The 27,574-nt window shown below is 48.3% G+C and overlaps 1 protein-coding gene across 2 annotated transcripts in view; it reads left to right on the plus strand.

Moving 5' to 3' along the window:
* INTS3 (integrator complex subunit 3) overlaps positions 1 to 27,574 on the plus strand; it is a 1,800,341-nt gene that overhangs the window by 1,457,807 nt on the left and 314,960 nt on the right. For both annotated transcript variants that reach the window (XM_069651244.1, XM_069651252.1), the window contains exon 27: positions 794 to 894. In XM_069651244.1, the coding sequence (XP_069507345.1) occupies positions 794 to 894 (101 nt within the window). The remainder of the gene's footprint in view (positions 1 to 793; positions 895 to 27,574) is intronic.

The following is a 27,574-nucleotide window of genomic DNA, read 5'->3' on the forward strand; positions in this document are numbered from 1 at the left end:
TTATGTACTGGGCCATCACTTCGAAAGTCTAAAACGCATCAATGATAGAATGACAGCCAGCACAGAACCCTCGAATGGCCGGGAAAAATTGCACAATCCAGTCTTTGCGTGGATATTTAAGACCTGAGGAACCAGTGTGAGGAATACCATATCCACCATGTCCATCAGAAAGCACATTACCGTGATAAGACACTTATTCTTCTGATGGATGCTTTCTTTCGTCTATAGAATCTCTATCGCCAGTCCGCCGCCCCACAGTAACAGAGTATGCGTAGTCCAGCTGTTTTGGGAGGTATGCAAACGAAACACCTTACCAAGGTGGGCAACAACATTCATACACTAGGCCACAGCACCATTACTTAAAAGCATGTGCTGCATCCTGGATCGTCAGTGTCCCATCACTGCTCAGTTAGTGTTTGAAAAGGGTTCTGGTTTCTTAGCTGACAGACTGGGATACCAGAACTTTTATACCCATCAGTACAAAGCTATACAAGGGTACGTAAACCTTTCTTCTTCTTCTCGGTTTGGCATAGCATGAAGCGCAGATTTGTGTTCCAGTATCATTCAAAGTTCCATACGTTTTCCTGACTAGCATTAGTCATCTAATTTTGACAGATTGCTAGTCTCTGTTCATTATTGATGTTCCATTATTTTTTAGGTTACTTCTATGTATTTTATTTTGTAAAATGTTTGTCATTAAGTGTTTTGTTCATGGAACTTTACTGTTAGAGAAACATTTATTATGGAAATAATGTGAAATTGGATTGACTGTCTCATTTGCTCTATTTCTTAGCTTGCGTAGTTCAAGCAGTAAATTAGCCCAGCTGACCCTTGAACAGATTCTGGAGCACCTGGACAACTTGAGACTTAACCTCAGCAACACCAAGCAGAACTGTATGTATGCTACAAATAATTAAATTCTATGACATCCAAAATAATGACATATAAACTCCTCATCACTGCAGCTTTCTGTAGCAACAATCAAAACAATATATGTGCTACACTTCACTTTTACTATTGAATTTTAAGAACAACGTTAATGTTCAGGTAATAATTAATGACCCGGCTGTACCACGGACCTTTAAGGAGCCTAAACTTCACCATGCCTGCAAGTGCTCCTAGGAGACTACCATGACCATGTCGCTATTCTAAGCGTCGTATTTACCTTTCAACAGTGCTCTGCTGCTTCCTCGCTATGTTTGCATTTAATAAATGCCATCCATATATACAAATGGTGTGTAGGCTCAATTCAAGAGAAAGATCAACCATAGTACAAATATAAATTCACTTAAGTTACATATCACTGTGCAACGCTGTCAATCATCAAATGTTGCTCACTGCCACTTTACCAGTTTTTACTTCAAACTGAACTTTCTGTATGTTGACCCTTTCTACTCCTCCTTCTATTCTTAAGGGCAACTGAAGATAATAATAATGTTTTTTCTATATAACAGTTAATGCCAGACACTGAAGTCTAAATAAGCCCTGTCACAGGATTTTAACTTGCGATGTGCACTTTGCTCTCAAGTCTGAGACCAGTGCTTTACCCATGTAGCTATCAGCACTTGTCTTACATTCATTTGCACATTACTAGAGAGGAGCTAAACACAAGCAAATTATTTACATTTTACACTGGTTCCTAGCAGGTTCCAAAACAGTGGATGCTGCCAAGATATGAGCAACAAATTTAGAAAACAAAAAACACAACCCGATATCCAGTTGTATGCATTGGGGAGCAAGCAGCATTGTAAGAGACATCTTAACAGTTGTTGTCACTTCTCAAGAATAGCATTAGGCTGAAAGGAGGTAGAAGTAAACTAGGCTTTCTAATGGATTAATCCCCCTGCAGATTCCTCATTTTGGATATATCTTCCCATTGCCAGTGGTCTTCAGAAACATTTTCAGCCACCAGCAGTGCCATGCTGCCCCACACCAGCGCCGCTCAAGGCTGTTGTAAACCTATGGTGGCAGATGCAATGTGTATATATATATATATATATATATATATATATATATATATATATATATATATATATATATATATATATATATATATATATATATATATATATATATATATAGAGCAAGCATTGCCCCACGACCAGAGTTTATTTTTTCTGCACTGTCAGTTTGGTGCTTTGTGACGACACTAGCTTTTTTCATCCATCAGTAGAACTCTTTGCCAACCAACACAACGCACTTTGTCCGCAGTTTGCATCAAGGCAAGGTCAGGGTCCTCGATCCATAGGAGATGCTCTGCATCTGGACTGGTCGAAGCTAACACTTTATGCCTTACCCCCTCTTCCATTTATTCACAAAATGTTGCTGAAATTCAAAATGTCACACAACCTGACAATGAATATAATAGCCCCGTTCTGGCCTCGCCATTTTTGGTTTCCAGATCTTCTGGAGTTAGCAGGGAATTCCCCCTTAGATCTTCCACTTTCGAGAGATCTTTTGACTCAACAGAAGGAGCATGTTCTTCACCCCTCCCCTCAATTGCTCAACTTGAAGGCGTGGTTCCTGAAAAGCTAGCCTTCTCCCACTTGCATTTGTCAGAACAAAGCATTGCTATTATGTCGGCCTCCAGGAAAGCTTCCACTAAGAAGCAATATCGTAGTAAATGGTTATGTTTCTGTCACTGGGCCTTAGAACAAAACCTTAACCTTCTAAAGGCCTCCATTGATAATGTCATGTCCTTCATGTCTTATCTTGTTTCTACCATCGTCAAGGTAGACACGTGCAAACATTATTCATCAGCTATCGTTGCTTACCTGAATAGAGAACACAAGTCTTTTTTCTCTTTCCAAGAGGCCATTAAAATGCAATTCGAGGACTTTTTACGTTTACATCCCCCTATTTGTGAACCCCCACCTCAGTGGGAACTCAACGTGGTTTTAGCAGCCCTAATGCAAAACCCATTTGAGCCTATGGCTTAATGCGATTTGGAGTTCCTAACTTGGAAATCGCCCTTCTTAGCGGCCATTACTTCGGCTAGAAGAATTGGGGAGCTCCAAGCTCTTTCTTCTATGGAACCATATATTGTGTTCCATAAAGACAAAGTTGTCTCGCGTACGGTCCCCTCCTTTCTACCTAAGGTGGTTTCCAATTTTCACTTAAACCAGGAAATATGTCTTCCCTAGACCACACGCGTCTGCGGCAGAAGAGAAATTGCATAATCTAGATGTAGTAATAACTTTAAAATTCTACCTTGAAAGGACCAAACCATTTAGAAAAGCATATCAGCTCTTTGTTACCTACGGTGGTCCTTCTCCTGGCAATAAAGCAGCAAAGGCTTCTATTGCCAGATGGGTTGTCTCCTGAATCTCCAAGGCTTACGACTTGAAAGGGCTTGTGACTTTGCAGAGACTTCGGGCTCATTCTACTAGAGCCAAGGCAGCGCTAAAAAACCACTGGGTATTAAGCGTGTTATAAATAACCTATGGTATATCATATCATATGGTGATTCAGGTTCTCTTAGTCCAGGCTCTCCGTCCTTCACAACACCCACCCAGGCATCCCCTACAGTACACATGTACTTAAATTCTGCTTTGGCAGAACCGCAGGAACTGGGTGTGGACCGTTGGCGATGTGAGGGTAAGGTTGGACCCGGGCACACGGAGGGACGCATGCGTGACGTATACCCTTCCCATTCTAAAACTCTTACAGTGACAGCTATCTTTTTCAGCCAGCTTTTCCGGCCCGCCTGCGTATGCAGGCGTTCCCAACCAATTCTGAAGGAGGGAGAGAAGGTAATCTTTCATATTTACACCAGCATTACTTTAAATACGTTTACGGTAGAACACTTCGGAATACTAGATAATACACTTCTCCAGCATTGGATCTTTCATAGATTCACATGCTTAGAATATTCCCCGTCGTCAGGCTGGGAATCCTTGGTAAGTTATATAGACATTTTCCATAGGAAAAATTCCGACACTTTTGTGTCCTATCTACGTCGTTTTGGGCTGCGCACGCCGGCGTCACTAGGACGTAGGGGTATATATAGCTCCGCCCCCGCGGCTCCCTCCGATTTCATCCGTCTTCCAAAGTGGTGGGATTACCTCACGTATCTGCTATTTGGTAAGGTTGTTCTTTCTACTTCTGCGACTGTTTGTTCTTCTCAAGAGAATGTCTGGAAAGGCGTTGTTTCGTCTGTGTGCTACGTGCGGCCTTAAGAAGGTGTACGAGGAGGGTGGTCATATAGACTGCATTTACTGCCTTCATCCTCACCACACGGCGGACACTTGTGAAACCTGTCAGGGTTTCTCCCAGAAAACCCTCAAAGATCGAAAAAGACGCCTGGTTGATTGGCTCAATGACGGAGCGGGTGCGTACCCGGCATCGGAGGTGGGCTCCATGGCCTCAAAAAGTAAGTCAGAACCCCCGACGAAGAAGGCACGTGCTGCCGAAAAACGAACCTCGGAGTCGGCTGAAAAACGACCCTCGGAGAAACATTCGAAGGCCTCCTCCTCTTCACACAAGGCGCTGTCTTCTTCCTCCTCATCTAAAAAGGAGAGAAAAGAACCATCTAAATCCTCCTCAGGAGACCGTCATAAGTCTACCTTGAGTCGAGAGGCCGCAGCCAGCAAGTCGGCCCCAAAAGCGGCGGGGACACCTCAAGGCCCTGCTCCACTGGCTTCGCCGACGACCCGCTTGTCGACGCCTGCGTCATCGGCGGCTCCTCCCACATGTCAGACTGCGGTAGGAAACATATCGTCGACGGTGGTCCCGTCGATGGGATGGCAACCGGACACGGTCGCGCGCTCAACCGATCTGGGTCTGCAGCCGACCAGCGCAATGGCGCTCTTGGGTGTGGGTTCCATCCCTACTACCTAGTCATTACTGAACCCCCAGGCGGTTCTGTCCTTGGAGGTGCTAAATATGCTACAGAAACTATTACAGCGTTTGGACACACAAATACCCCAGCCTGGGGCCCCGACACGGATACAGTCTACGCCATTCGTCGACGAGCCGGGCCCGGCTCCTCGCTCGGCGACCAGGATTACGGCCGTTTCCCACGCGCCGGAAGATTGCCCTACCCTGCAAGAAGAAGGAGAACTACAGGACTCTGATCGTGAGGGATCAGGTTCAGACATCTCACTATCCCCCTCAAGGGACCCAACTTGGGACTCTGAAGCGGAGATGGAACCTCCGAGAAGCCTGACACAGCCATCGCCACCTGACGACGTGGGTGCATTCCATGCCATGATGAGTAAGGCGTGTTCGGAGTTTGGCCTAGTCCCTGAAGAGGAGAAAAAGGATTGGTTTCTTTTTGATCATATGGGCAAGAAATCCATATTCGCCATCCCGATTTTGGATCATGTGTGGCAAGAGGGCCTGAAGTCCATGCGGCACCCGTTCTCTGAACCGGCAGTGAAAGGTCATTTGGAGAAGAAGTTCAAGGCTCTGGAATCGACTCCCAAGTGCCTGACGTCTCAACCTTCGCCGGAGTCAGTGGTATCGGCGGCGGCGGCGAGAAAGGCCAGGTCTCAACATAAATGCACGACCGCTCCAGACAACGAGGCCAGGAGACAGGACGCTTTCGGCAAGAAGGTGCTGTCCGTCGGCGCGACTACAGTTAAAGCAGCCAACTCCTTGGCGATTATGTCTAGGTATGACAGGGAAATGTGGCACCGACTGGCTCCTATCTTGGACCATTTGCCCGAGGAACATAGAAAGTCTGCAATGTTGCTAGTGCGGGAAAGCGAGGAGGCCTCCAACCATGCTATAAAAATTGCTGTCGACCTAGCCGAGTCCGGTTTTAAGCAAATCAATAATGGCGTAGTTCTACGTTGACAAGCCTGGCTCAAGTGCACTACGTTCAGACCGAAGGTGCAATATAAAGTCTTGGATATGCCGCGTGAAGGGGAGCAACTGTTCAGTGAAAAAGTTGATCAGGCCTTGAAGGGCATAAAAGAGGATACTGACACGGCACGGTCACTCGGAGCCCTCCAGAGTGGTAGGAATTTTCGTTCCTTTTGTCCTTTCAGATGGTCCTCTGGTAACTCCCGGTTTGGGTCATCTAGAGTCCGAGGTTTCAGCAGACCCTCCTACTCATCCCAAGGCTACAGGCGTGCGGCAAAATCTTCTCGTAGATGCAGAGATGACCAAACCTCCAGACGGCGGGGTGCCTATCCTTCGTCGACGAAAGATAAACCAAGAACCAACAATGACATGCTTCGGGGCGTCCTGGGGAGTAGAGTGTCTCGTCGCATCGACGAGTGGGAGCGCATAACAGACCGATGGGTTTTGGACACGATTCATCTGGGCCACTCTATACAGTTCAAGGGCAAGCCACCACACATTCCACCGGTGTTCTCGGCCCAGCCCCACCTTCAAATACTACTGCAGGAGGTGGCGCTTATGCTGCAGAAAGGGGCTATAGAACTGGCTCCGGTAGCAGAAAAAGGACAGGTAGTGTACTCCCGGTACTTTGTCGTCAAGAAACCAAATGGAAAATGGCGTCCCATTCTGGATCTACGAGCGCTCAACAAACTGCTCAAGAATTTAAAATTCAAAATGCTGACGCTTCAGGAGGTGATCCGATCGATACAACCCGGAGATTATTTGTCGTCGCTAGACCTTCAGGACGCATACTTCCATATCCCGATGCGTCGACGGCACAAAAGATTTCTGCGGTTCGTCGGACGAACCCACTATCAGTTCAAGGTCCTCCCGTTCGGCCTAAAATCGTCCCCCAGGACGTTCACCAAATGTCTGGCTCCAATCGCAGCCTTGTTAAGAAAGGAAGGTCACCATGTGTACCCTTATTTGGACGATTGGCTAGTGAGGGGACTGTCTCCAGAAAGGGCACAAGAAAGCCTAGATGCCACCCTGTCCCTCCTGCAACATTTGGGCTTCGCAGTGAACTTCGACAAGTCCTCGTTAAAGCCTTCAAGGACCTTGGTCTTTTTGGGGGCAGAGTTCCACACACAGTCGGGACTGGTGAAGTCATCCCTCGAAAGGATTCACAGACTGCAACAAAAGGCATCGGAATGGGAGGTCGACACCAGAGTGTCAGTACGAAGGTACATGTCCCTGCTGGGGACCATGTCGTCCTGCATACCCTTGATAGACAACTGTCGCCTCTTCAGGAATTCTTGGCAGATCGATGGGCACAGAGTCGAGGACGCTGGTCGGACAAGTTGACCATCAACGGCCAGCTCGTGCAGGCGCTTCAATGGTGGAGAATCTCCATACACCTAACAAAGGGAATGCCCTTACTGGAGCCTGCGTTCCAGAAGACAGTGGTTACGGATGCTTCTTTAACTGGGTGGGGAGCTCATCTGGACTCCTTAGAGGTTCAGGGTCTTTGGTTATCGGAAGAGTCCTCCCTCCACATCAACCTGCTAGAGTTGAGGGCGGTGCGTTGGGCCCTAAAATCCTTTCTGCCACAGATAATGGGCTCAGTGGTGAGAATCATGACGGACAACACGACAACCATGTTTCATCTACGGAGGCAGGGAGGAACTCGCTCCAGGAGGCTGTCGACGGAAGCCCAGGAGATCTGGCATTGGGCCCTACAACACGACATACATCTGTTGGCGTTCCACTTACCAGGAGTAAAAAATGTGCAAGCAAACGCTCTCAGCACAGAGATGAATTGTCTGAACGATCAGCAACTGCACCGTGTCTTCGCGGAATGGGGTCATCCGGCCCTCGATCTCTTTGCGACGAGAGACAACAAGAAATGCTCCCAATACGCGAGTAGGTGGCCACAACAAGACTCGCTAGGGGACGCGTTCTCCTTCCCGTGGCGGGCAAGTTTCTGTATGCCTCCCCCCCCCCATTCCCTCTCATCCGTCGGACTCTGCAATGGATCCACAGATATCCTTGTTGGGTGATCCTGGTGGCCCCGTATTGGGCCAGACAAGTGTGGTTCTCCGAGCTACTTCACCTCTCGGCGGCAGAACCAATGAGGTTCCAGAAGATCCCCAACCTTCTGTCTCAGGAGAAAGGGACCGTTTGGCATCATGACCTGGACAACCTCAGTCTGACGGCCTGGCTCCTGATTTCGCCGAGTTTGGCGCGTTAGCAATTCCAGCGGATTGCCGTCGTATTTTGTAGGCCACAAGGGCACCTTCCACGAACACTTCATACACATACAAATGGAAAAGGTTAAACATGTGGTGCGCAGGTCAACCAGGTCTGGTCCCGCGGGCGATCACACCGGAACAACTACTACCATACTTGTTGCTCCTGGCAAATAACGGGTTATCTGTTTCATCTAATAAGGTGCATCTAGCTGCCATCTCGAGATTTACTCGGAAGAGACATTCCACTCCACTGTTTAGTGACCGCCTAGTTAAACACTTCCTTAAGGGTTGTTTCGAACCTTTCCTCCCAAGAAGAAGTTTCCTCCGATCTGGAGTCTGAACCTGATCCTGGCGGCCCTGATGAAACCCCTTTTGAACCAATGTCATCGACATCATTAAAATGTTTGTCTTGGAAATTGGCTTTCCTGGTGGCCATTACTTCTGCTCGTCGCCTGTCGGAAATACAAGCTCTAGTGATCGACCCTCCGTACTTGAGGTTTTTCAGTAATAAAGTCGTGCTGGCCACTAACCCGCATTTCATACCTAAAGTACCTTCCATGTTCCATAAACAAGCAACTATACTGTTGCCTACATTCTTTCCAACACTGTCTTCAGTGGCAGAGAAGACTCTCCATACATTGGACGTGAAAAGAGCTTTGAAATGTTATCTCCATCGCACTCAAAGCTTCAGAGACACGAGACGACTCTTCGTGGCTTATGGTCCTGCGGCTAGGGGTAAAGCGATTTCAAAACAGGGACCATCCAGATGGGTGTCTTCGGCCATTTCTTATTGTCATTCCAAGGCCGGAAAGCCGCTAGAAAAGCTTCCAAGGGCCCATTCGACGAGATCTACATCGTCGTTGACGGTTTTGTGGTCTGGAATTCCGCTGGGGGATATCTGCCAGGCGGCTTTCTGGTCGGTACCACATACGTTTACCCGACATTACTGTCTCGCACAGCAACATGCTGAAGATACACAGATGGGGCGGGCAGTACTACGTCACCTGTTCCAATAAGGTAAGCCCCAAGTGGGGTTGCATCCTTCGGCAACTATGCTTTAAAGTGTTGTCTTTTACAGTTAACATGCTATAATGTAATGTGCTGCCATAGTAAGTGGGCACGGTGCTGTTGTGATGTTGGTTTGCATACACGCCTCCAATGTTGGGGGATGCTGCTATACAATCTATTCTAAGCATGTGAATCCATGAAAGATCCAATGCTGGAGAAGGGAATAGTTTCTTACCTGTAACTCCATTTCTCCAGCATTGGTATCTTTCATGGATTCACATGCGCCCGCCGGCCTCCCCTGAGCATGCAAACCAGAGATCCCCCCCATACTCCTTTGGGGGCTGAAATCTGAGGGAGCCGCGGGGGCGGAGCTATATATACCCCTAGGTCCTAGTGGCGCCGGCGTGCGCGGCCCAAAACCACGTAGATAGGACACAAAAGTGTCGCAATTTTTCCTATGGAAAATGTCTATATAACTTACCGAGGATTCCCAGCCTGACGACGGGGAATATTCTAAGCATGTGAATCCATGAAAGATACCAATGCTGGAGAAATGGAGTTACAGGTAAGAAGCTATTCCCTTCAAAGGGCACTTTCACTTTTGTGTTTGTTCGCGGTTACATTTGTAGCAACGTTAGAAAGGGAAAAGACAAGGTTATCGTATTATCGGTAATTGCGCACTCAAGCGGTTTTCAACAGGTCATATACGGTAATGCATTTACTCTGCAAACACCTATAGAAAAGTCATTTAAAGGGAGGAAAAGAAGTGGTTAGTGCAACATGAGCTTAGTTCCAGTTCTAGAGACGGTTTCTTTGCCTAGTCTTTAAAGTCCAAAAACGCAACCCTAGCTGAAGGAATTTCGGAGAGGGCTTGAAGTCTTGACAAACAGCGAATAACGAAGAGGTGCTGTCAATTTCTTCCAGTGTCTAAAGTTATTGAAGCAGCAAGTTAGTAAGTAACACAGGAGACCTAAAAACAGACTTGAGAAGGGGACACAGGCAGCAGCTTGGGTCTGAGGTAAGAGGGGGTTGCCCTGGACACCTCTACGTACACTCCAAAGCTCTGGAGCGACTTCTTGGAATCAGGTAAGCAATACCTTGCCCCCACAGTACCTTTGGTTTGAAGAAAGTTTGTGTTGGCTCCTCAGCAACGTGGCAGCTCTGGACCCGACCTCCAGATTCCTTACTCTGGCGACGAAAGGCAGGACAATGGACAGTGTCTCTCAGCAGCAGTCTCGAGGGACCTTTAGCACGACTTTCAGCAACTTCTTGGTTCAGTCTGCGGTTTTGGCGCCTTTTCAGCAGCACCAACAAAGGACACTGATCATCCGGTTCATCGTCTTCGCTTCCTGCCGTCCCTAATTCTGGTGAGGGGGTCTGGGACAGTTGGATCGGATCTCTGGAGTGTCCTTACTGGCTCAGCACAGATGTGAACGGATTCAGCCTTTGCACGATGATGCACTCAAAATGGGCAGTAGGCCTTCTGGTATTGGGGTTCTGCAGCTCTGGAAGCTACTAGGACCTTGGGCGATGGCTCGTTTCAAAGTTAGTTTTGGGACTGGTTGTTCCCACCAGCCAAAGGGAAGAAGTTGTCCTCTTCGGAGCTCATCTGTCATGTAAGTGGGGTCAGGACAGCATTGGTCGCTTCACGGTCTTGCAAAGGGTCTGCAGGCATTTCTGGTCCTCGTCTTCAGTTACTTATGTTTCCTGTGGTCGACTTGCTTTACACTCCAGAAGCCTCACCTTTTATACAGTTCTGGCACACACTCCTCTGCAATCTCTCTCAGCATTTTACAGAAAGGGGCATTTGGCTGTCCAGCCAGAGACCCCCTGTGGGAGCTGGTCCTATTCATGCACTCTGGCAGACCAAGGGCAGTGAGGTGGAAGATTCCTCCCCCACTTCCTGCCTGCTCAGACACTCTGGAGTCTATGCAGGGATACCTGCTGGTTCTCACTAAAAGCAAAACACCCACACCCAGACACACCCCACAATGGTAGAGGAAGGGCTAACAAAGAACAACCACGCTAGTAATGGCGAAAAGATTTTGGTACTTGGGTGCCCCTATTGTGCACTACCAAGGCTATGGGCATAGCCTGTGATATTAAAAAAATACACAATAGCTGGTAAAACACGTCCACTGCCACAAGCCATAACTATGTGATTGTCTATGTGACTAAAAAGTCACAGGAGCAGAGAGAAGAGGTGATATGAAGTATCCCTTTGGCACGCCACTGAATGTGGGGTGTGCCAATCTCTGTCAATAGGGTTTTGGGAGAGACACTAAGTTTCTCTCGATCAGAACTGTCGTTAATTAAGGATGTAGAAACATAATCTTAAATGAGGACCCTATAGGTCCCCAGCAATACTGCCCATAAGGAGCTGTGTGCTGTAGTAATAAAACACAGAGGCCTTTTAATAGCTATGGAGCAGACAGGCTCCATAGTACAGGTAGATTACAAAGAATAGAGTTCCAAAAGACAGAGCCTACAAGAATGAATGAGTGTGAAAAGGGTCCACTCATTGAGGATTAAAAGAAAGAGGTCCAGAAGTCCAGCAAAAAGTGCTAGGGGTCTCACTAGGAGAGGGGGATGAAGCACAATAATGATAAATCTCCCTAACACTTGAACATTCGGAATGTGCAAGTGCAGAGAGAGAGAGAAGGGACTGGGGAGGGTACGTGGGGGAGTGCTAGAGCTTTCACAGAGACTGAAGTGCCAGAGAGTCAGTTGCAAGGCAACAGGTAAGTGCCTTGCAGAGACCACTTGGTGGAGAGTGGTCACCTGCCAGTACAATAAATGCAAGCCTGTGAGACAGCACAGGCCATTGGGTGTCCAAAGGCAAGTGCAGGGGGAGGGCAGAGGCTGAAGGCGATTGGACGGAAGCCAATGACCCAGAAGGACACAGACCCAGGCTTCCAATGACCCAGGCCACCAATCTCAGCGACTGCGGGGTTTAGCACGGGAGGGAGAGTGGGAAGTAGGAGGAGAAGAGGAAAGTCTTGAGGAGCTTGCAGCATTTGAGGAGATCCGGCTCAAGACCGAAAGGAAGTGAGTCTGTTCCAGAGGAGGGAGCCAGCCGAGGAAAGAGATCGGCCACCCGCTCGCTGCTTGGAGAAGCGCTTGACCCACAGAGTTGGAGCTGGAAGATCTGAGAGATCTGGTTGGAGAGTATTTGGTGAGAGCAAGTTGTAGATAGCATGGTCCCCAGCCCTAGACAGCCTTATGGATAATGCAGAGGGATTTGAATTTGATCTTTGCAACAATCGGGAGCCAGTGGAGAGATTTTAGGGCTGGAGGGATACAGTTCCTGGGCTTGAGGCCTAACAGCCCTATTCTGGATTAGCTGGAGGGGCGGAGAGAGGAAGAGGGTAGATTAAGGAAGAGGCTGTTGCAGTAATCCAGCCTTGAGATTACCAGAGCTCTAGAGACATTGAGCTTCTGGGGAAAGGGGAGGATACCTCTGAGGAGGCAAGGTCCAGGATGTGAGGAAGGAAAGGGAGAGAGGCGACAAAGATGACTCCAACGTTTTCTGACTTCAGAGGAAGGAGAGATGGGAGAGCCCATAGAGGGTGGCCAGAGTGATGCGAGGAAAGGAGCAGGAGTCACAATAGGAAGGATCTCAGTCTTGCTGGCATTGAGACAGAGATCATTAGAGGCACACCAGGACCGGATAGCAGATAGGCAGTCAGGAATGGTAGAGGAAGTAGGAAGCAATTCAGAAGTAATTTTGAAGAAGAGTTGGGTGTCATCTGCATAACATTGGAAGTGTGGGGAGAAAGTGGGGATTAAGTGAGCAAATCGGGTCAAGATTAATGTTAAAGAGCCAGGGAGAAGGTTAGATAAGTGGAGATAGATGTGTTAGAGGGGTAAGAACCCAGGATAACCTGGGAGGGACGGTCAGTGAAGGAGGTCAGCCAGTCCAGTTCCCTCTCCGAGATACCAAGGGTATCATAGAGCAGTTTTATGAGGTTGGAGTGGTTGACCGTATCGAAAGCAGAGGAGAGTTCAAGTACAATGAGAACACCGGGTGAGTTAGTTAAGAGACGCGAGCAGTTCTTCACAGGTGTTCAGGAGAGCTTCTGTGCCTCTGGATGCTCGGAATCCAGATATATGGTCATGTAGGCAACCGGCGAGCTTGAGTGTGCTGGGTTAGTTGGGGGAAGACCAACTTCTCCTGAAGTATCCCACCGAAGGGAGTGATGGATGACTGTCAGATCCTCACAAGTTATGTCTTTATTGCCTTGGATAAGGAGCACCACGTTCATTGCAGTGTGTGCCAATTCATGCACTTTAAAGCCCTCGGGGAGAAGGATGCTAAACACTATAGCCCTCTCCACAAGGATGGGAAATTTACCATCTTTAGAACCTTTCTCCAACAAAGCCCAGAATTGATGAAACTGAATAAAGTAACTCCTCATTCTTAGGATGTCGACTTAAAGGAGTAAAAGAAGAAAAGGCACCACAAGAGTTCCCACTCACCCAACGATCCATTAAAGTGGCTCACTTCTTCCTCCTTCAAAAAAAGCCATCACTCCCACTCCAGGTATATTGAGGACACTTCTAAAGAATCACCATGTAAGGTACAGTTCTTAACCAGATGCCCTGTTTCGCGGCAGTCGGAGGAATTTAGGTAGAAGATGTACATTTTCACAAAGTCCTCGGTTGATGATGGATCCAGGTCCCACTGCCCTTGGTCATGCTGCAGAAGCATCGCTTTGGACGGCATCTGCACACCTCCTGGTTCAGTTCCGGGTTCACTAGTGGAGACTGTTCCCCTACAACCTTCTCAGTTGACACCTTCTTGGATTTTGTTCTGGTTTCTAGAGCTCATCATCTTGCCAAACAGGCCAAATCTCTAATTAACAAGGTGATCCAGTGCCATAGGGCTTGTTGACTCTGGCGATGTGGAGAAATTACTTCTGTAGTCAGAATGTGGGTCTGACTATATTGCGCACCAGTCTGTTGGATACCTTAGAGAAGTTTGATTTCATGCCTATGGGGAAAGTCCCTATGTCTTTACAAAAGATCATTGCCAAGACTGTAGAAACTCTGAAGTTCTGCTCCATGGAGCCAATTGACCTATTGGACCACACAGACTTCCTCAAGCGGGATACGACGAAAGAGACACTTCTCCATTTCAACTAACAGTCTTTAGTAGTGTGGCTTAAACCGTCTTCAATTCTTGCTGTGGCCAGGACTTTGCCAAAAGAATTGTTGGCTCCCTCGGATCTGCATTTTTGTCTGTCCAATCTACGCTTGAGCCTAGTGGGGAATAAGTTCACTGTGGAACATCTATACAGCACCTGTCACTCCCTCCACAAACTGGGCTTCTCCCTCAATTTCAAGAAGGCCCAAGTGACGCCTTCTCAAATGCTTCAATTTATTGGAGTGTTCATGGACTGTTCATTCTATGTGAAGGCTTTGCCTCCCAAATTGAGGGCGCAGCATATCTTTCAGATGCTAATGAGATTTCAGAGTGCCCAATATCTTCCGGCATTCGACTTTGAGTTTGGTGGACATCATGGCATCCTGCATTTTCCTTGCGTATGAGGTCCTTCCAGTGGGCCCTCAGATCCTCAAGGGTCACAGTTCTCAGGCCGGATGACAGACCTTCACGTTCCGAACAAGGTCTCACTCTCACAGGATCTCCTGTGGTTGGGCCTGTAAGGATAACGTGATAATAGGGGAACCTTTTTGGTAATCCATGGCCATACGCCTAGTATGGTGGTGCAGGAATTACCACCAATTGTTTCCTGAACTGCCATACTTGTAATGAGTCGCCCGAGATTTTCTTTTGCAATACACCTTCAGTGCGGTCTTATTTACTTTACCTAGCCCATCAGGGGCAGCAGGTAGCTACCATTAAGAGATACTTGGCGGCGTTATCTATTTTTAAACGCACGCCAGAACAAGGCTCTTACTTTAGGATGCCCATTGTGATAACATTATTGAAAGGTCTGACAAATACATTACCACCGGTCCCTTTTCTAGTTCCGTCCTGGGATTTGAACTTAGTACTTTTTGTGACGTTTGACCTGCTCCATTCAGGTTCTTAACCTGGAAAACCATCTTTTGAGTGGCCGTCACTTCTGCTTGCGGCATTATTGAGCTACAAGCTCTATCCAGCAAGCCACCTTTCACAGTATTCTCCAAAGAGGAGCTACAGTTGAAGGGTTGTCCCTCCTTCCTTCCCAAGGTGATGTCTGAATTTCATTTGACACAGAAGATCACACTGCCAGCTTTCTAGCCCCCTCCTCAACCTTCTAAAGATGAAGAGAGGCTACACAGGCTTTACCCAAAAAGGGCTCCTAGCTGACATTCTTGAAATGTAAAAACTATCAGACAAGATGGTCAACTATTCATGGGCTACACTGGTCACACATTAGGCTAAGCAGTGACCAAGCAAACACTCTCACAATGGATTATTTTATGCATTTTGGAATGCTACGCCATTGCTGGAAAGAATGTTACTGAGAACCTAAGAGCCCATTCCACCAGAGGAGTGTGTAAGGTACTCATGGTGGCAACAGTAAAGATAGACACAAGTGATCACAGTTCAAGGGTGTTTATTAAACTGGAAATGCAGTGTGGAAAAACACCTAATCTAAACCTAAATCTAAGATGGAAGCAAGCTTTCGACCATCAAACAATATTAAGGCAGTCCTAGTGGCGTCTTGTCAAATAAAAAGGGCCTATTGTAAAAGAAAAAAACTATTGCAAATCCTTACGCTAAATACAAAACGAAGTGTGGGATAATGTTCTTTAAGAAAGAAATAAGTGTTCATAAAATAGTAAGTCAGGGTGTGATAATTGAGGTCTCCCTTCCCCATGTTTTCAGCCCAGGACAAGGTGGGACTTTGGAGCACAGCACACGCTCGAGCTATCTCAGCACGAGCCAACAGTTCCGCTTTCAACAATCGGTTCTTCGATGGTTAAGTCTCTTTTCAATAAAGAGTTGCTTGCCTTTGAGGGCCTGATGTATTCAACAACAAACACAAGTTTCTTTCCAAATGGACTTTGGGTGATTACTTTTCACCCCTGGATCTCCCTCGGTCGGGTTCGGACCCCTTTAAGACGTCCGCCTCCTTCCTTCGGGTTCACTATGGCTTTTCTTACTTTCCTGAGTCTTAATGTCTTTTCAAACAATTCAGTGTGGACATTCCTTGGTAGGGTTCACCCTAGTCAACATACTGTTGATTCGTTAATTTCACCAAGCAGGATTAATTTTGCTTTGCTTCAAATTCATCTGTTGCCCAAAGACTTTCGACTGTACAGAGGATTTTACAAGACCCCTGTATGACCACTTTGACCCCTCTTCTTTCCTTTCCCAATGCCTTCTGGTTCTGGTAGTTTCAATAATCGGGTAATCGCCCAGTTTCTCCTGGGTGAACGCCCACGTGGTGTCAGACACCTCTTTTGCTGGTTTTCCCCTTTTTACATCAATAGCTCTTTAAGCCTTTCAGAGTTCAATCAGCCGCTTGCTACTTTTCGTTCAGCACAGTTCGGTTTCTTATTGACTCTCCCCTTGACACACCGGCTGTGATGAACCGCTTGGCTTTCTTCTCCTTCTAGTCAAGGTTGGTACCACGGAGACCAGTCTCTCCCCAGCTTGGTTATCAGCGGAGTAGGGTCTCGTTTACCATACACATCTGCTGCACCACTCGCTTGCTATTGTTTGCAGTCTTTTGATTCCTTCTGTGGAGGATTCACAGGCCTTGGTCAGAAAGGGCAAGGTCACTTCACTCCTTGTCACCCTCCTCGGTATGCACCGTCTTTCTCCTACTCTTAAACCGCTGTGCTGAGTTCACGTTCTGCGGTCTGCCTTGCTCGTCCTGTGCCTTTGTGCTCCTCCTTTTATCCCTGTGGGGAAGGGAAAGGGCCATCGTGGGTGTGCGATTCTGTTCAATTGCCTGACCATGCCTGACCTTGGTATTGACACATGTTGGGTAAACGGCTTGTGTGTTAGTCCATTGTCGGACGTATTGTGTGTAAGTGTTTGTGTTGGAAACGGGGGCGGGAGGGCGTGCAGTGTTTTTGAATGTACTACGTGGTAGGATGGGGAAAAGGTGTAAAAAGAAGGGAGATACTGCGTCTCACCCGTCGGTGTCCCACTCCCCAAGGACCGCCCCATCCCGGTGATCCTCCCTCACTGGTCCATCCCCAGGAACTGGATCTAATAGCGATGGCCGTGTCCTGGCCACCTAGATGAGATACCTGGGGACTAGATAGGGAGACACCTTTAGGTTTCTCACAAGTGGCAACTACTTCGGCTCTAAAAAGAGGTGTACTAGTGCAGGACATTTGCAATGCCGCAATTTGGTCCTCACTCCATACTTTCTCAAAGCATTACTGCTCAGACACTGTCGGGCCAGGACACCCGCTTTGGAAGAGTGGTTCTGCACAATATGTGCTAATCAAAATTGCACAAAAATCTATCACATCCATCTACTGCTATGGGAGTCTATTTAAGTGGAAGCCTACCATTCACTGGACAGAGACATGGAGGGTCGATACTTGATTTTGAGGGGCTACCTGGGACATAGGTAGATATGCATTGTAAACCCTAACCATATGATACCTGCCCACATTCAAACATTTTGCAGCTGCATTGCTTCAAGGCGGGACGTCTTCCTTATTTGGGGTGGTGACTTAAATTGCTATGAGACATTACGCTAGACAGATCCTGTCCCTCCCCTCTGAGCCCCCCGCCTCCCAGAGGAGCTCACTTATGCCTTGAACACAGCTTTGCTTGAGTTAGTCTTAGCATACGTATGGAGGGAATTGAACCAGGCACCAAAGGCTACCCCTTTTATTCGTCCACCCACAAACTGCACACCAGGATAGACTATTTCTTTGTTGGAGTAGGACAACTGAGCGAATTCATCAGCAGGGAATACATGGGTCGCACGCAATCTGATCATTCCCCCCTGGTAGCTTCTTGGGAGTATGGGGAAGCCCTTGAACCATCATCCCGACATGGCGCATGCCCATGGATGCCCTGAGGGACCTCCATTTCAGGGAGAAATTAGGAGTTGCTCTGAATAATTTCTTGATTGAAAACAATGGCAGCATGGCTAGCTGGGGTGTGGTTTGGGTAGCCTTGAAAGTGGTGGTAAGAGGGGAGGTTATTGCTGGTGTGGGGGGGGGGGGGGGCATTTGTAGCAAACTAAAAGAAGAACTAGAGGCAATAGAGAACAAAATAAGCACTCTGGAGGACTCATGGCCTAGTCTGCAGTCGGCTGAAAAAGAACTAGCTGAGACCCGCTTTAGATGCCTGCAAGCATGGGACACAAACAGAGGGAGAAAAATCAGGCAGACTCTTAGCTTGGCTATGTAAACGCAAGCACCCCAGAACCCAGACTATGATGCTATATGACGAGTGTGGGCCTGTGGCGGTGCCAGACTGCTATTAACAACATCTTCACTATCTTTTATAGACAATTATATAAACGTGACATTCCAATACCTCCTGACGATATTGCCGAGGCTCTTTCGTAGACTAGACTCCCGAAGCTTCCTGTGGGCCAGAGGGACTATCTAGACCAGCCCATTAATACGGAAGAACTGGGAGAGGCAATTGCTTCCCTCCACACCAGCAAAACACCAGGGAACAATGGCATCCCCTGCATAATTTTATAAAGCATATTGTTCCACCTTGGCCCCAACATCATTAAATGTCCTTGAAGATGCATACGACAAGGGCATACTCCCGGCTAGCATGCAGGAACACTGATTATATACCTATTCTCAAACCTGGCAAGGCTGCTGAGAGGTGTGACCCTTACCGCCCTCTGGCCATGCTAAAATACATTGTGAAAATACTCATGACTATATTGGCTGCGCGCCTCCAGAAATCTATTTAATTCTTAATACATGCTGACCAAACTGGGTTTGTGCCCAGTCGCAACACTGACCTGAACCTCCCGTCGTTACAGCTTATTATCGACCAAACTAACCTCAATACAGAGCAATATCTGGCGGCGTCCTTAGACTCAGTTAAAGATTTTGACTCAGTATATTGAAAGTGGATGACTGCTACATTGAAGGGTTTTGGATTTGGGGAGAATTTTATTCGCTGGGTAACACTTCCATATACCTCCCCAACCGCCACAGTGAAGTCGGGCAAGTTGATATCAGGAACATGGAGCATACAGAGAGGAACACAACAGGGATGCCCACCCTCGCCCATTCTCTATATTTTGGCACTAGACCCTTTGGCCGTTTACCTGTGTCACGAGTATATGGAGGCAGGCATCAGAGTAGGTGGGTCCACACGCCTAATATCATTATATCCAGACGTTGTCCTGCTTTACTTGTGTGAGCCAACACATAATTTGCCTATTGTACTGGAGGTGCTAGACGAGTTTGCAATATTGTCTGGGATCTCCTTTAATAAATAGAAATCCTGCCTCTTTCTGCTGGCAGGACTGCGTGGGAAAGAAATGGCTTCCTTGCCCAACCTAGAACTGAAATGGGAGACTAATTTCTTTAAATACCTAGGGATCCGAATTGCACATATGCCCATAGACATGCACACACACAACACACTGAGGGTGCTGGAGGGAGTCAAGAAATCCATGAACTTCTGGTCTCGGCTACCACTCTCTCTTATGGGCAGAGTTGACATAGTTAAGAGGGTTGTCCTTCCCAGGTTCTTGTATGGATTTACAAACGTCAATTTTGATATAGACACTGCATTTTTCGCTCCCTAGATGTCCTTTCGAAAGTTTCTGTGGGGCACTAAACAACGCAGACTGGCACTAAATGTTATGTGCCTACCCTACAAGGACGGCGGGGTGCAACTGCCAAAAATTGAACTTTATTATCTGGCTGCTCAGTTATTTTTGTCACAAAATGGCTGTCAGATGACCCCACGTCTGAATCCGAACTACTCAGATCGCTGATGAAACCTGTCTGCCTTAGGGAGATTCGTTGGCTCCCAAGCTGTTGCATCAGTCAACCACCCTTGTTTATTAGACAGGCAGGCAGTTTTGGTCTAGAGCTGCCAAATTACTCCCCTTACGAAATCCTTATTCGCCCAATGTACCAATTGTAGCTGATGTATGTGCATATATGGAAGAATTAGGGGCTGCAAGGCGATGGGAGACACTGGGGATATCCACATGGGGTGATACGTACGAGAATGGGACATTTACGGATCTGGAAAGCCTGATACAGCAGGAAGGCCTCCCTAAGGGCCAATTTCTGAGACATATTAAGAGTGGCAACGGTGGGCAGGAATAAATAGAAGGAATGGTCTGCCGAAACGCAGGAAAGCCTGTTCCTGTCCGTGATTTACACCCTAGAAGACGGCTGGAGACCTGTGTCCAGATTGTATGAATGTCTATTAGATGTGTCCAGCATTGTAAACACTAAGCTGAAAGCACGCTGGGAAATGGATGTAGGCTCAGAGATTACAGACAAACAATGGGAGCTTGCACTAGGTTTTACTAAAAATGTATCCAGGAACGCAAGATTTAGACTACTCCAGATCAATGTACTCCACCGCACGTATATGACCCCCAGCAGAATGGCCAGATTCAGCCCTGGTGTGCCGTCAACCTGCCCCTTGTGCCACCAGGATGGAGCTGGTCTAATACATAATGCTGTGGAATTGCACAAAGGTGCAGCGTTTCTGGTCTCAAATTATACAAGCTTGTACAAAAGCTGGTATAGCCAAATACCACTGGACCCCACTTGAATGTCTCCTGGCAATATATTCTAGACCAGGCAAACACAAACATATTACCAAATTCATGGACCCTGCATGCATAGTTGCTAAACGACCTTTGGACATGTCCTGGAAACATCAACCAGCCCACAATATGTTACATGGTGTAAGGAGTTTGAAACGTTGCGTCGGGCTGAATACGGCAGCGTGGCTTAGAGCGATGCAGGCCCACGAGGATGCCGCTGCCACTACTTTTGAGGCCTGGAAAATGCTACCTGTAACGATGTTCCACCCCTCCGATGATCAATCCCCTTGAAGGTTTACCCTACTGTTGATCTACATTTTCTTATTAAATGAGTAACACTCTTAGGGCCCCTGTCACCCTATTTAATGCCACCACCACAACAACTTGGTCGCTTGAACCACATGCCCCACTTTGGAACGTTAAAGATATGTACTTGCGATGCATGCAAGCCCAGGTTAATGGTAAGGAATGTTGGACCTATTTTAGTTACCTTATTGAATTGCATTATCATGACTTTGATGTGACGCTGTCATTTGAATGCTTGATATGTGCCATACGGGCTGACACTGTAACAACTTCACTAATAAATTTGAAAATAAAAAATTGAAGTTTATCGAAGATGAGGAATCCGTGGGAGGACACAATCCATTAGAAAAATACATTATTAACCCCTGGTAATGTTCTTTATGATGGATGTTCCTCGCACAGATTTCTCATCGCTCGCCCAGACTACCCCCTCTGACTGTGAGCACATTTTTGTACTTCTCTTTTTCAACACCCATGCGTGTTATTTAATTCCTCAAGACTTACGAGTAAAAAGTGGGAAAACTAGGAACTTTTGCAATGGGTGCATTGTGCGTGCTATTTGTACGACCATCAGTGTCCGATCCGGACACGGGAATGGTAACAGTCGAGAGACATTGGCACCAGTTGCCGCACAGCACCCCCTTGCTGTCATATTTTTTTTCAGGACTGCAAAGCAGGATATGAATATATCTTAAGATGAGGAATCCGTGGGAGGAACATCCATCAAACGGAACATTAACCGTGGTAAGTAATTTGTTCTTCTAATGGATTCCGTCCTCCCACAGATTCTTCATTTATGATATCCCTATCCTATCCCAGCACAGCTGTTCTCTGGAATATTTCCCACCGCCAGGGAGTGCCGTGCGGTTCTGACTCGGGTCCGTCGACGCCTCTACACAGAGGTTATGACATTGGGGCCAGTATGTAAAGCGTGGGCACGCCCCATGATGTCAGTTCCTTTTTTCCAGACACTCTGTTCTCTAATCAGTAACAGGCTCATCAAGCTAAATATTTTTCTCTGGCGCCATGCCTACTCCGTCAAAGGCCTTAGGATTTAAGCTGCGTGCAGTTTGCAGCTGACCGATAGTCTTGGCTCTGCACAGGATCTGTTAATACTGTTTGGGCGAGGAGCACGACACCCAGGATTCGGGTGGTGCCGGTCCATGCACCTGAAGGCCCTTCAGAACAGGGCAGCAAAGATTTTAACCTTTGTCCACAAGGCGAAGGGTGCGGCTCCTTTACCTCGGTCTAGGTCACGCTGTACAGATCAGCGTTCCGAAGTGAGTGCTTGCACCAACATTAGTTTTCCTCTTCAAAGAAGAGTATGCACCACTCTAATGGTTCGCCTGAGCAGCAAAAAGAAGTACCTGTTCCCAATCCTTAACAATGGAGGAATGGGAACATTTCCCCCATGAAGATGTTCAACATCTATGCCAAGGCTGCTCCGGCCTCTGCGCTTCTGGCGTCTTCGGTGTTGCTGCAGTGTTTCACCAGGACTGTTCCGACCTGCAGGTTACTGTGAGGGGTCAGAATTGTAAAGCGGACAACTTTGTAAAGCTTTTTCAACTTTAGCCATTTTATTAAATAAAAAGGTTGGAAGATGGCCGCCGGCACTGAGTAGACGTGCCGGCAGCTCTCCCGAGGCTCAGAACTGGTTTGGGCGTCCCACCACCCCTCCAGAGTCTCCAAAGCACTCTTGTCAGCTGCTGTGGGAGCTGCGCGACGCAGGAGGTGGCAGCGGGACCCGAGTCCGTTGGAGTGGAGATAGCGAAGTGAGCGGCTCGTGGAGGCAGTTGGGAAGGAAGGAAGGAAGGAAGGAGAGAGAGCGGAGGCGGGCAGCAAGACGAAGACCGCGAAGACGCGGCTCTTCCCCGACGGAGTGCCGCGCGAGGAAGACCGGGGACCAGCGTGGACCTGAGGTGTGAGCGATCTCCGGAGCCAGCAGGCACGGGAGTGGTGGCGCGGCGCAGAGCTCTTGGGCCTGCGCAGAGATCGGGGCTGAAGGCAGACCGCCAGAGGTGGAGGAGGGGCGGAGCGTGGCCGAGCCCCGAGTGTTAGACGGGGCGGCTCGTCCGGCGGTGTCCCGCGGTGAGGCCGGGCGGCCCACGGAGAGTGAGAGACGAAAGGAGACCCTGGGAGGAGGAGGTAAGGGGGCCCCCAAGAAGACCGGAGGGAAGGGCCCCTCCCGTCACTGTCTCCGGGAGGAGGTGGATGCCCCCATAGCAAACAACTAAGGCGCTTTGGCAGTGGGAGGCAAGGGGAAAGAAAGCAGCAGCTCCCCTGGAGGAGAAAGGGGAGAGAAAGTTGGTCCTCAAGCCCCCCGGTGGGAGGTGGAAAATTACGGGCGGACCCAGGCCCGCAGGCACATTTGGACTGAGATATTTGAACTGACCTTCCATGATCTAAAAACATTTTTTTTTTTTAAAAAAAGCCGGAGCTGGGGGGTCTGAGCAGGGCTCTGATGTGTGCGGTCTCGTTGCTGCTGGGGGCCCTGTGAATTGGGCATCTGGCCTGGGCCCCCCCGGGAGTCAGCACCAGTTCCCCTGTTGTGCATGCCGCTCCAATAAAAGCTGACCAGACCAGTTGGAACGGGGAGAGAATCTCCCGCGCCGAAGCGCCAGGAAAGGCTGAAGGAGGGAGAGGAGGCTCAGGAAGCTCCAGTGGGCAGAGGATTAGTGCGGGAGGATACGGAAATCGGAAGAGAATGACAACGAAAACAAAAGGAAGAGGTGGGAAGCCTTCTCAAGTTTCTGGAGACACATCGGGCACTCTTCAAGCAATGTGGTCAGTGCAGAACACTCGGGATGGAGCTAGCAGCAGTCAGGAGGAGGCCAGGGAGGGCTCTCTTCCTGGAGATATGGAAGGTGTGCCCCTGTTGTCCCGACAGGATCTATTGGGCGAATTCCAGGCGTTGAAGGCTAATTTGACTAAAACATTCCAAGACCAATTCCAATTTATGCGAGCTGATCTTAACGAGGACCTGGGAGGGATCAGACAAGAGATGCGACAACTAGGCAAAAAAACTGATCTCCTGGAAAAGGGCCTTCAAGAAGTGTATAAGGAAACCACTGAGAATAGCAAAGCTATTGAAAGGCTCGATGTAGCAACACGAAACCTGGAAATATAAGTGGAAGATCTGGAAAACTGATCCCAAAGGGCAAATATAAGGATAAAACTGCTGCCGGAATCGGTGATGGATAAAGATCTAAAGATAGTGATCCAGGAAGTGTTCGCAGAAGTATTGAAGGAAGAGAACCCGAGCAGGATTGAACTGGATAGAGTACACAGAGTGGGGAGACTGGTTAAGGGTCGGGCGGCGAGACCAAAAGATGTCCTTGCGGCATTCACCAGATATGCCCAGAAGGAAGCAGTCCTGCTGGCGGCAAGAAAACAAGAACCTATTGAGTATAAGGGGCAGCAGATTGCATTGTATCAAGATCTGGCGAGTATTACGCTCACAAAGAGGAGGCAAATGGGCCCAGTGCTGAAAGCGCTGAAGGAGAAAGGCATCCAGTATAAATGGACTTTCCCGTTTGGAGTGGCTTTTGAATGGGAGGGGAATCAAAAGCACATTACCTCGGTGCAGGAAGGAGCAGACATCTTGCGCATAAAGCTAGAAGGTGACGCCTCAGGACCCGGCTTGCAGAGTGTGAGCAACCAGCCTAGACTGAGACCATGAGAATGGTCAGGGGCCGTGGAGAAAAGGCAAAGGGTTCTGCAGGAGAGAGGGCCAAACCGAAAGGAAAACACAGACGGAATGGCAAAGGGAATGCAAGAGCCCTTGATGTTATATCGTGGTATGAGGGGTGGTGGGCCTCTAAAAGGAGTAATGAGATTTTTGTGCTTGGTGGGGAGCAACCATGTTGAATCAGAATGGGCGGGTTTGCCCGAGTTAGGAGTGGAGGAGAAGCGGGAAGGAAAAGTTCTTCCAGGGGGAGGGTGTGGGGCAAGGGGGATTAGGGGGGAGGAAGGAGGGGCAAAGGGGGGGCGACAAGGCAACTTTTCCAGGAAAGAAGGTAAAAAGGAGGGACGAGCAGCCGGGACACAGAAGTGGGTTGGTGATCCTTCAAGTGGTTAACACATAATGTACGAGGGCTGAACACCCCTCTTAAAAGGAAGAAGTTGGAACAGTTCACAAGGAAAGAGGGGGCCGGACATCCTGGGGTCCAGGAAACTCATTTATTGTCCAAAGATCAAGGGCAGTTGAGATTGTGGGGGTTTGACCGGATCCTTCATGCTACTAGTATCAGCAAAATGAAGGGAGTGGCTCTGGCGTTTCTTGAAATACCGTGGACTTTAGGATTGGGGATGTCATACAAGACAAGGAGGTGAGGTATATAATAGTCAGGGGGAAGTTTCAGGATATGCCATAGCAGTAGTGTATGCACCAAATTCGGGTCAGGAGCAGTTTCTACAGTGAGTGTTGGGGGTATTAGAGGAGAGGGCTTGTGGCCAGGTTATCCTGATGGCCGATCTTAACATTTTATGGCACAGGGAACGGGATAGGCTTGGGGGCCAGGTAAGAGGCGGGGGGGGCGGTGATGTCAGCAGCTTTGAAGGATAGGATTGAGAGGATGGGATTGTGCGACACATGGCAGGAGCTGAGGGGGGAGGAGGAGGGATTCACGTTTCTGTCCGGGGTCCATGGGTCGCAGTCCAGAATTGACTACATCTGGGTCTCCCTGGGTTTGGTGAGTAGGATTCGGGGGGTGAATACAGGCCCTATAGGAATAGCAGACCATAAGACAGTCTCCATTATTTTGGATTTAGGGCGAAAAGAAAGGAGGCTGTGGGGATGGAAGTACCATAGAGCCTTATTAAGGGATATGGTGATTAGGGAAGAAATGGAAGAAAAGATCAAAAGTTTCTTCGCTCTTAATAGGGAGGGAGATATGAGTGAAGAGGTCAGATGGGACGCATTTAAGGCTACTCTCAGGGGGGAATTAATAGCGGCGGCCACCCTTTGGACAAGGCAACTTAAGGCACTTGAATCACAGTTGGAGGCGGGGGTAGAGGCAGCTACACAGCAAATGGGTATGACTCCGTCCAGGTCTGCCATGAAGGACTACAGGAGGGCGGTGGGGCAATTAGAGGTTCTCCGGACCAAAAAAAGCGGAGGGGGCTCTGCTTGCGGTGCGCCAGAAATACTATGCAAAGGCGGGTAAAGCTGTTGTGCTGTTAGCGCGCCTCCTTAGAGGAGTGAGATCGAGGAATGTTATTACGGAGTTAAAAAACGGGATCAGGGGAAAGGGTGACACGCCTAGAGGATCTACAAGAAACACTTGCAAATCACTCTACGCTTCGCAGCATCCTCGGGCTGACCTACAGGAGAGGTCTTTGGAGAAGGTGCAGTTGGGGAGAATAGGGAGGGAAGTACGGGAATCCCTAAATCAGGAAATTACGGAGGAAGAAGTAGGGAAAGTGATTGGGGGAATGCAGGCTAATAAAGCCCCAGGCCCAGATGGGTATACGGGAGCTTTTTATAAAACATTCAGCACATTACTGATCCCACACCTGACCTTACTCTTCAATACATTTAGGCGGACAGGCAGAATAACTCCCTCCATGGAAGAGGCTAAGTTGACCCTTATTCTCAAGCCTAATAAGAACCCAGAGGAAAGAACGTCCTATAGGCCTATCGCGTTGATAAACACTGACGCTAAGATTTTTACTAAGGTTTTGGTGAATAGGCTTGAGAATGGTTTGCCGGATTTGATACACCCGGATCAGGCGGGCTTCATTAGGGGCAGGCAAACGGCGGACAATATAAGGCGGGTCGCCCATTTAATAGAAAAGGCGCAGAAAACGGGCACTCCCGCGGTCCTTCTTGCTTTGGACGCAGAAAAAGCATTTGACCGCATGGAGTAGTCCTTTCTGTTTCGGGTGTTGAGACAGATGGGATTTGGAGAGGAATTCTTAACGATAGTGCAAGCCAATTATCAGGCCCCGTCTATAAGGATAGCGGTAAACTGAGTGATGTCCAGAATCGTTGGTTTGCAAAGGGGTACGAAACAAGGTTGCATCCTCTCCCCAATGCTTTATGCAATCTATTTGGAGCCTCTCCTTCAGGCGATAAGGGAAGTGGGGGAGATGCAGGGCATACCTTTCAGGGGGGAGGCAGCAGAAGGTAGCAGCGTTCGCTGATGATACGCTGCTTGCCCTGACAGATCCAATTAATTCAATACGGGCTAGTGTGAGCCTGCTAGAGGAGTTCGGGGAGGTTTCGGGGTTAAAAATTAATAGTGGTAAGTCTGAAATTTTGAACCTTACGCTTAGGGGAGGAGAGCGGGACACGTTAAGGGTGAGTACTCCCTTTCTGTCGAGACCGGGGGGCATTAGGTATTTGGGAGTCAAGATTACGGCATCCCTTGCGGGCTGGTACTTGGCTAACTACCCCCCTCTCCTGAAAGACCTTAAGAGTGTTTTTCAGAGATGGAGAAACCTCAGGGTTTCATGGCTGGGCCGGATCGCAGCAGTCAAGATGGTCATGCTCCCAAGACTCCTCTACTTATTTCAGGCGATTCC

This window comes from Ambystoma mexicanum, chromosome 1p (genome assembly GCF_040938575.1).
Source record: "Ambystoma mexicanum isolate Mex_15411 chromosome 1p, UKY_AmexF1_1, whole genome shotgun sequence".
Classification (NCBI taxonomy): domain Eukaryota; kingdom Metazoa; phylum Chordata; class Amphibia; order Caudata; family Ambystomatidae; genus Ambystoma; species Ambystoma mexicanum.